At 35.4% G+C, this 10,196-nt stretch overlaps 2 protein-coding genes across 3 annotated transcripts in view; both read right to left on the reverse strand.

Moving 5' to 3' along the window:
• Window positions 1–5,392: 5,392 nt before the first annotated feature.
• On the reverse strand, window positions 5,393–9,665 carry mrps23 (mitochondrial ribosomal protein S23). Of its 2 annotated transcripts, none has more exons than XM_067451704.1 (5): window positions 9,491–9,665; window positions 8,632–8,811; window positions 6,689–6,766; window positions 6,442–6,565; window positions 5,393–6,373 (listed from the first exon to the last, which is right to left on the reverse strand). In XM_067451704.1, exons 1-5 carry the CDS (start codon window positions 9,532–9,534, stop codon window positions 6,227–6,229), a joined length of 573 nt encoding a protein of 190 aa, XP_067307805.1. In that variant the 5' UTR covers window positions 9,535–9,665; the 3' UTR covers window positions 5,393–6,226. The 2 variants fall into 2 exon arrangements, with proteins under 2 accessions (XP_067307805.1, XP_067307806.1); XM_067451705.1 differs by having other exon boundaries at window positions 5,393–6,370; window positions 9,491–9,662.
• Window positions 9,666–9,751: 86 nt separating this feature from the next.
• nos2b (nitric oxide synthase 2b, inducible) overlaps window positions 9,752–10,196 on the reverse strand; it is a 13,902-nt gene continuing 13,457 nt past the window's right edge. Inside the window, exon 25 of the mRNA XM_067451706.1 lies at window positions 9,752–10,196. This exon is cut by the window's right edge and continues 257 nt beyond it. The gene's annotated coding sequence lies outside the window, so the exon portion shown is untranslated.

The raw sequence follows: 10,196 nt of genomic DNA on the forward strand, positions 1-10,196 counted from the left end.
ACATATTAGCTTTTAGACATTGATAGTTTTTTTGTAATAATTCAGAAATGACAAGGAGGCTGCTTCCCGCAATAGAAAGTCAATGGAGACGGTTGTTTTGTTTTCCCCCAAGGTGGCGTGGCTTTCAGATTATGACGCGTGTCGCTCTGTCTCTATTGAGAGTTGCTAGACGACACTCGCTGCAGATTAGATTTGCTGCTGCTAGGGTGCGTCTAGATTTCTAGGCTAACGAGCCAGGCCTTCTCGTCCAACATCAGCGCCTGACCTCACAAATGGGCTTCTAGAAGAATAGTCAAAAATTCCCGTAAACGCACTCCTAAACCTTGTGGAAAGCCTTTCCAGAATAAATGAAGCTGTTTAATCTGCAAAAGGTGGGCCAACTCGATATTAAGCCCTACGGATTAAGAATGGGATGTCATTAAAGTTCATGTGCATGTAAATGCCCTAATCTTTTGGCAATATAGTGTATCTTACAAATAGTTTTTAAATGATCATATGACTCACAGCCATTCGTTATAATGCATTAAAGGTCGAAGTGTATTATAATGCATTATAACTGTTGTTACTTTTATTTAAGAAAATAAAAAAATGCACTAAATGTCCATTATGATTAATTATTATATCTATACCTAGGTTGTTCTAACTTTTAACTTTTTGTGAGCAGGTGAAATGCTTGAAACACTGTATATCTTAGTCATTTGGGAGAACATCATATTTTAGGTAAGGATTGTGAGCTGAGCTGCGCTGAGCTGCCTGTATTTGTGCAGACCTCAGCAGAGAGAGGAAGACCAGCTACAGTAATTCAGGTCTCTCAAGTAATATAGCAGGCTAATTTAAACCATCAGGCATCTTTATGTAATTAATCAGTACAGTAGGCCTGCACTGCAAAGCAGATTGAAGTTTTTGTAGGCCAGGGAGGAGAAAAATGCCCTTGACATATGCAAAGGGGAGAATCCCAGAGTTCCAGAGCTGAATAAACAAAAAAAAAAATAAAACAACAAACAAGCGGGTCCCAATCGATACCTTGACCAGGGCAACTGGATGGCAGCCTTTCTTCTGAGCTCCATGGCCGTGGAGAAGTAAAACAAACAGTGTTTGTGTAAAGGTCTTCAAACCCCAGCCGGCTCAACCTGCCATTGATTATGGTGATGGAGCACTCAAAGGGTTGTTTGGCCACCAGACAGAAGCAGTAGTGCACATCTAGTGTGTACAGATCATGTCTCATTATCAGGACATAACAAAGGAGAAGGCACAGCCAGGGACACTGAGCTTCAAATAAGCCAGCTGTATTCTCAGGATGTTAAATTTTTTAAAAAGTATCTATAAATGAACCAGATCTTTTCTGAAGTGAGGAACTTAAAAACACATTAGTATTCCTCGTTCTATAATAATTCATGGTTAGTAGGCCTTGTAAAGGGATGTGGCTTGTTTGCATATTTTACTTTTTTTATTTTATTTGGTTATCGTGTGCAAAGTCCTGACGCACCTAAACTACATTTTCAGTAGTGCAAAAGTAGTTAAGCTGTTCATAATTGTGTAGCTGTACTAGTAACAAACTTTTTCCAATCTGTAGCACTGTAGCATAACAAGCATTGTTTGTGCCACATTACATTCTGTGTGCAGCCTTGCTACTGAATGAGCTGAAGCCTCTCACTCTCACCTCTCTCTCTCTCTCTCTCTCTCTCTCTCTCTCTCTCTCTCTCTCTCTCTCTCTCTCTCTCTCTCTCTCTCTCTCTCTCTCTCTCTCTCTCTCCTCTCCCTCTCTCTCTCTCTCTCTCTCTCTCTCTCTCTCTCGCTCTCTCTCTCTCTCTGAGAACAGGTTTGTTTGGACAGTCGGTTTTAAACGGACAGACTTTTAAATGGTTCAAAAACATACATTTAATAATAATTAATTTGATCACTCAGTTGTGTTCCTGAAACTCTCTGAATGGTATTTTAACCTTTTTGTAGCCTAATAAATATTTAAAGACTGCTGTGTATCAGTTTTTTCTGTTATAGGCCAATACATTTATATAGTATAAATTTATGTTTGTAGCTGTCACCCTAATTAAAATCGTTATTTTTTTGTGCAAAATAAAAATAGCTTTTACATGTTTTCTGCATCGCTAAAATACATTTCTCGAAAACCATCACCCACTTTCTCAAAACCTTACACACAAAGCCAAATCTTTAAATTAACATTCAGACAACCTCTGACTGGAAAACACAGCATCCAAAGTATGCTGTTATACAGGGAAAAAAAGGATTGTAATCACAACTTGCAGTAGTAAGGTGAACAAATTGTGTACAGTATGTTATAGTATAGTATTGCATTGAATATTGTATAGTCCTATTGAATGTCTATATATTTAACACTTGCATACTGCATGTGAAAATACTGTAAGCCAACTGCAAAAGCCAAAAAGGTTAAAACCACTCTAAATGAAAAGCATGTTACAGTACACTCAAAAGAGATTCATTTTGCCTCAGCATCACATCTTCATGTTAGGTCCGTTCTGAGGACCACATCACAGGCAATGTCGTCTCTTGCAGGCAACAGGAAAAACCTTCTAGTGTGCCAGATCCAGCCTTGAAAAAATTCTCCACACCTTGCTCTTACACGTCCTTGTCTTTGTCCACCGCCTCTTACACATACCCTTCCTCATCTCCTTCTTATATCGTTTCTATCTATTGTTGGTAACATTGAGTGCAACATTTTGTCAATTTTGGCACTCTGAACTTACTTGTATTATCATTTGGTCACATTACCAAGTGTGAACAATTTTGAGTCGTTGTGTGCAAACAGGGTTATAGTTGTGTTTAATTTTTGCCTGCCTGTGTTTAGCATTTTGAGACACAAATGAATCAGTTAAAAAAATAAACAACTAAATAACGACATTTAGTGATGGGCCGATTTCAAAACAAAGCTTCAAACAGTGTATCAATTCATGATTTGGATCACGTGTCAAACCCGTAGGTCAAACCGCCAAACTGCTGAAGTCATGTGACTTTGGCGATCTGAATTATGAATCGATAAACTGATTTATAATGGTTTGAAGCTTTGTTTTGAAATCGGCCCATCACTATAGGCTATGAATTGTTATTTAGTTGTTGTTTTTTCACAAAAAACTATTCTTATCGCTTTTTCATAAAATTATTGTAGAGCCACTGTAGCGAGATGGGCTTTTTAACGACATCTTTAGTGCCTTTTCTGGGTCTTGAGATAGGAAATGACATTGGTGTCAATGAAAGCCTGCCTGAGCCATCGGATTTCAACAAAAAATATCTTCATTTGTGTTCCGAAGATGAACAAAGGTCGTGTCGGACGACATGAGAGTGAATAATTAATGACATCATTTTCATTTTGGGGTTAACAAACATTTAAGAGATTTTAAAGGGTTGGTTCACCCAAAAACGAAAATTATTTAATTAATTTACTCACCCTCATTCGTTGGACACCCGTAAGACCTTCGGAACACAAATGAAGATCTTTTTGTTGAAAGCTGATGGCTGAGAAAGGCTTCAGATAGGCCTCCATTGGCATTCAGTACATTCCCACTCACAAGACCCATAAAGGCACTAAACACATTGATACAAAGTCCATCTCACTACAGTGGCTGTACAATAATGTTACAATGCGACGGAAATAGTTATTGTGTGCACAAAAATCAAAATAACGACTTTATCCACCAAGTTATTGACGTGAACTTGAGTTCCAGGTGAGTTCACGTCAGAGATCTACACGGATTGTTTCGTCGCATTGTTATATTATTGTACGGCCACTAGTAAGATGGACTTTGTATCAATGTTTTTAGGGCCTTTATGGGTCTTGTGAGTGGTAATGTACTAAATTCCAATGGAGGCCTTTCTGAAGCCTTTCTCAGCCATCAGCTTTCAACAAAATATCTTCATTTCTGTTCCGAACACGAACAAAGGTCTTATGGGTGTCCAACGACATGAGGGTGAGTAATTAATGAAATAATTTTAATTTTTGGGTGAACTAACCCTTTAACTAGCTTGTAGACATTTTTTTTCTTCTATTTTTAATTTTTTTTTTTAAATATAATTATGTTTGTTTTAAAACAAACAAACAAAACCAATGGTCTACTTTAACTTGGCTAGAGCAGTCATATAAGGCTAGATAAAATAATTACTAATAATTTACACTTTTTCAGGGTGGTAACAAAAACTATGGTATTTAGGAAGGAACTATGGTTATCATGGTAATTGTTGAAGGGTTGTTGTGCTGAGGAGCAGGACGGTGTTGATGCTGTCGTCACCCTCCAAGCGTCCGTCACGCGCCTCTGCCTTTACTACTTACACGCCTTTCCTTCACTAATTTGAGATGCATCTGGGTCCTCAACAACACTACGCACACACATGAAAACACACATAGAAAAGCCATTAACGCTGATAAAATGACACAAATTGAAATGCAACATCAAAAAAATAAATACATTACTTCTGGGTAAAATGTTATCCGAGATGTATGAACGAACAGCCGACAGATATCACTCGAGTCAATAGACATCACATTACTGCCATCTAGCGGTTAACAGCAAAGGGCTCCTTTCAGGAAGCCAGTGTCAAAACGGTCACAACAGAGAAACGAAGTACTGACATCATTAATAAAGCTATTTACTCTTAGACAGCAGTAAAGGACTTGAACCAAAGGTCTTTGTCTGAACCCGAAGAGATCCTCATCATGTCTAGATCTACTGGATTTCGTAATCTCCCAGATTTGAAGATAGGAATGTGTTGAATTTAATTTAGTAGCCTACAAGACTATGATGAAGTCCTTTATAATGTGACAAATTAATAGAGAATAGGGATATACATATATATATATATATATATATATATATATATATATATATATATATATATATATATATATATATATATATATATATATATATGTATTTGTTTATTCATCATTGAACACAAAATGTGAATGTATTTGGGTCTGATGCTCACTCAGTAGCAAACGTTTACCCACTAATGGGATTTCTGTAGCCTAAGTGGTGCTTTTATGAAGTCTGCAGTTTGAAGTGTCTTTAGAGACAAACACTGACAATCAAACATGTTCAGCTGATGAGTCATGTTTTCCTTAAATTACAGCTGCATAAATGATTCACAATTTTGAAATATCACTTTTTTCCCTAGAAATCATACACATTTAAATGGTTGTTCCTGTTAACAAATTCTTAATTGATTACCCAATGACCATTCAGGACATTCCCACAAAGCCATTTGTGGGATATTTAAACTCAATGGTATTAAATAGTTACAATTTACAAAAATATATATTTGATACTTTGTATGTGTTCTTCAGAAATAAATCAGCCATATTGGAAATGAGGTTCCCTTGAGAATGAGGTTTCTATGTTCTCCCAAATTAGATTGTCTTCCGTTCATACAACAGAATTTGAATTTAATTAAAGTCAAGGCAATTACAGAATTCTAATCTTCCATTGGTCAAATCATTTCTTCATTTCTCGAGTCATTGTCTAACAACATTTTATGTTCCAGTGTTGGGTTGCCCGTCTCCAATGATTTTATTATCAGTGAGTGATCAATGAAAGCTCACAGGGTAGATTGTTAATTTATTGAAATGAGTTTACGACAATGGCATTTGTGAAGGAATTTGAAATTTGATGTCTGTGCAGATCAGCTCTCAGCCCTCCAACTATTTTATAAAGCTACGTTTTATTTTATAAAACGTTCTCATAGTAAATTTCCTGAGGATGTATTTAAATGCAAGTCCAACAGTAACAAGGATGTAGTAAAAGAAAAGGTTTTATGTCAATAAGAATCATAAGTTTATAGCGTGACTGAGAAATGGAAATAAAATACTGATTTACAACACAAATACTTTTCCACTTCTGTCGTTAATGGACTTGAAAGTACTTTCATTAAACACTCCACATATTTTATTAGCCATCAGACACTTTCACAGAAATTAAACACTTGCTAGATCTGTATTATAAAGTCTTTCAATAAACCCCAATAACTGCTTGGCTGTAAAGACTTCAAGCTAAAACCATTATGACTGTGCAAACGTTTCAACATCACTCATTTGACACCAAAAGGGGAAAAGACGCATGTTGCTTTTTCTGTCCACGACAGAACAAACAATATCTGTTTCCTCGTATTTGACGCATCAAAAATGCATGATTGAGCAGCACGTTGCTGAGCTAGAGGCAGGAGCAGTTTATGTTGTCCTAACAGAGGAGAAATGGTATATTTATGATGATGTCTGGCCGTCAGGGTTCACTGTCTCTGCCTGTGGCTGTTTCTCTGGAACAATTGTCTCTGTGTCTCTTTGCTGCTCTGCCAACATGTCAGTCAACTTCATGTTCAGCAAAGGGTTCCGAAACTCTGGTGCCACCTGCTGGTTATAAAGGAACATGATGGACAATGAAAGAGACGAGCAGTCTAAAAAATAAGACTCGTACTCACCGCAGATCCTCCTCGCTTTCTTAAATAAACTCCCTCTGCGAGCAGTGCTTTTGCCGTCTCTTCAAACAACAGCTCAGGTTTGACATCCTCTCGGCTTTCTAATTCACTGTACTTCATCACAAACCTGAACGATGAAGTGTACAACTAAATCAAATGGCACAGAAAATGTTATAATAATAGTAATGCATTTTTTTTTTTTTTTTTTACTCAGAGTACTGTAAATGTTTCATTTCCCATAGTAAATTACCTCTGACATGGAGAAACAAAGTTGGGCTTGAGAAGCTCAAAAGCTCTGGGTCCATTACCATAAACCTCAAAGAACTTCCTATAATCACAGAAACAAATAATGTAGATTTACTGTACAGGTTCCCGCAAGCACACAAGTATAATGCAGTTATCATCAACTGTTGGGCTCGGCTGTGACCCAAAATGCGTTGGAGGTCTTTTCCGAAAAGGGCCTGACAGCAGGAAAATCTGTAATCTAGTTAATGTCATTTTAAAGCTACACTGTGATATTTTCCCCCATCTAGCGGTGAAAAGGTATATGACCACCCGTATTTATTTTCAATGGCATATTATAAACTTACGAGAATACTTTATTACTTGAAAGAAGTAAATATACATTAATGAGCACATATATTTTTGAAAGAACTAATTTTTTTTAGCTAAGAATAAACTAAAAAAGTTACACAGTGTAGTTTTAAGTTATATATACCGGTAGACTACCTTTCAAGGATTTGGGGTTGGTGAGATTTTAATATTTTCGAAAGTCTTATTTGCTGCATTTATTTGAAAAATACAGCAAAATAGCAATATTGTGAAATAGTATTAAAATTTAAACTATTTATTTTAATATAATTCGTTCCTGTGACCTAAAAGCTGAATTATCAGAATCATTACTCCAGTCATTATTATATTTTTTAGAAATCATATACTTGGTGCTCTCTCTTATCAACAATGTTGAAAACAGTTGTACTGCTTAATATTTTTGTGGAAATTGTGATATATATATATATATATATATATATATATATATATATATATATATATATATATATATATATATATATATATATTACAGGATCCTCTGATGAATAGAACGTTCAAAAGAACAGCATTTAATTACCCTGTATGCCAGCCGAACTTAGCCCCGCCCACAAAATTTGTAAGTCGGGCAGTTAGGTCTGGCCTCAATCCATAGAGGAGTAATTATTTCGGACCAATGAAATCATCAGGGCGGGCTTCAGATGATGACAGACAGATGATAAACAGTAACGTAATCATGCACGTCATCAAAGGGGCTTGGATTATATTTGTTCAAATCTTAAACGGAGAGCTTGTTTGTATATGCATTCACCTTCACAATTTCTCTCAAAAATGATGATCATGTTGGGTAAGTACTCTGTGTATCATTAGATTATTTTATTTTTTTACAACACCGGCAAAGATAGTTTATTTCAGTGTGCGTGCAGACAGGGTTGCCAAGTTTTTACAACAAAACCCGCCAACTACTAGCCCTAAACAATAGCTTCTCGGGGGGTTCTCCTGAAAAAAATTGGTGTTTGGGGGATAAAATGTGTGTTATTTTGGTGTGTAAGGTTGCCTGCTAAAATTCACACTCATGGGTCTATATCACATAATAGTCGCTTCAACCCCCAGACATAGAAAATAACCCGCAAAAAAAATGCGGACTTGGCAACACAGTGCAGTTGAGATCTGTTGACATTTGACAATGCGTCGCTTCGTTGCTCTGATTGGTTGTAGGTTTATCCAATTGAGGTCTTTCCTGGTTCGGATGAAACACGCCCCATAATCACAGCCCAATGTAGCAGTTTCAGACTCATATTCTGACTAGAATTGAGTATGACCCCGTCAGGCTAACATTAAATATAAATATAAATCTTTTGTAACATTATAAATTCAATTTAATGCATCCTTGCTGCATAAAAGCATTAATTTCTTACTGACACCAAAAAGTAGTGTTTATGGCATCAAGCTCAAAGAAAATAATAATAAAAAAATGGATAAAAGCATAAAATATATTAAATGCATCAATGGAGATGGCATAAACACATGAATAGCTCATAAAAAGGAAAATGGCCATTCTGGGAGCATTGAAAATACTGCTCAAGCACAGATTTGACTAAAAAATAATATATTAGCGTTTTGAACGGGTTTGTTTGGACTTACGCTCGTATTTCATCCTCCTTGTATAAGATTTCAGGTACTGTGTCTGCTGCATGTTTCTTCAGTGGTCTCACGGGCTTCTCGTAGATGGGCTCTCTCTTAGGAGGAAAAGCAGCATACACATCGAACCAGATGGGCTTTTCCTCCTGCTTTATGACTCCAGCTCGCATCAAATCGCGAACCCTTTGCAAACAACAATCATCCTTTAGCATCACAATAAGTAGCCTACTCGACTAAATGCAAGTTATGAATGACGAGCAAAAAATGCGTGTCAACAAACTGCAGCAAAAATATGTTGTTGTAGATTCAAAGTGTCAAAAAGTTTATTGTATATATATATATATATATATATATAATAAACAACAATCATCCTTTAGCATCACAATAAGTAGCCTACTCGACTAAATGCAAGTTATGAATGACGAGCAAAAAATGCGTGTCAACAAACTGCAGCAAAAATATGTTGTTGTAGATTCAAAGTGTCAAAAAGTTTATTGTATATATATATATATATATATATATATATATATATATATATATATATATATAAAATATACAATAAACAACAATTATCCTTTAGCATCACAATAAGTAGCCTACTCGACTAAATGCAAGTTATGAATGACGAGCAAAAAATGCGTGTCAACAAACTGCAGCAAAAATATGTTGTTGTAGATTCAAAGTGTCAAAAAGTTTATTGTATATATATATATATATATATATATATATATATATATATATATATATATATATATATATATATATATATATAAACAGAAAACCCATTTTAAACGTAACGTTAGTGTTTTTATTATTAACCTTGAAATGATCTCAAAAAGCACACGCTGTCACTAATGCTTACCGTTTGAATACAGTCCCGAATTTCTCAAGTCGACTACCAGCCATACTATATCTATATGATAATACAAATGTAATTATATATCAATATATACACAGAAAAGTGAAAAAGGGGTTCTAAAAATACGCTCTCTGGTGCAGCATGGATGCACTACTTCCGGTGTTACTACGGACACCCATAACAGACAAACTACAAACAAACGCGAGAGAAAAAGAAAAACCTGCCGTGTTTTTATAGTACCAAGGCTTTATTATAAGACGCACTATTATTATAAACAAACATATATTTACATATTTATACAACACTTAATATATAAAACTGTAAGAAAGAGTGTGAAACAGAAGTGTAAATATAAAAAAAATAAACAAACAATTTAATGTAGCCTCATTAAATAAGCATATTTGTAATAGCTATATCCTAAATTTGACATTTTTTTCTGTACTTTTCAGATAGAGTCCTGTTGTTTCCTTGAGAATGGCAAATGTGGATTGCTTCAAAAGATTTGTTCCCACTGGCCTACCCATGAAAGAACAAGTCTATAGGCTATAACAAAGTGCCGGTCAGTCTTCCTAATACAATCAAAAATACACACATTTTTTACAATAATAATAATTTACAAAAAGGCTGTTTCTTTACAAGCAGGAAATACAATGTTTTCTATAATAAGAAGTTACTGATGATCAGTTCGGGGTTAAGTAGCCTTAAGCAA

The sequence above is a fragment of the Pseudorasbora parva genome, chromosome 8 (genome assembly GCF_024679245.1).
Source record: "Pseudorasbora parva isolate DD20220531a chromosome 8, ASM2467924v1, whole genome shotgun sequence".
Classification (NCBI taxonomy): Eukaryota; Metazoa; Chordata; class Actinopteri; order Cypriniformes; family Gobionidae; genus Pseudorasbora; species Pseudorasbora parva.

Excerpts from the sequence above, each read along its gene's own strand:
- mrps23 (XM_067451704.1), bottom strand. The coding sequence starts at position 9,534 with ATGGCTGGTAGTCGACTTGAGAAATTCGGGACTGTATTCAAACG. Across the intron at positions 8,812-9,490 it reads TTCGGGACTGTATTCAAACG|GGTTCGCGATTTGATGCGAG; the intron begins GTAAGCATTAGT and ends TTGTTTGCAAAG. Across the intron at positions 6,566-6,688 it reads TTTGTTTCTCCATGTCAGAG|GTTTGTGATGAAGTACAGTG; the intron begins GTAATTTACTAT and ends TTCATCGTTCAG.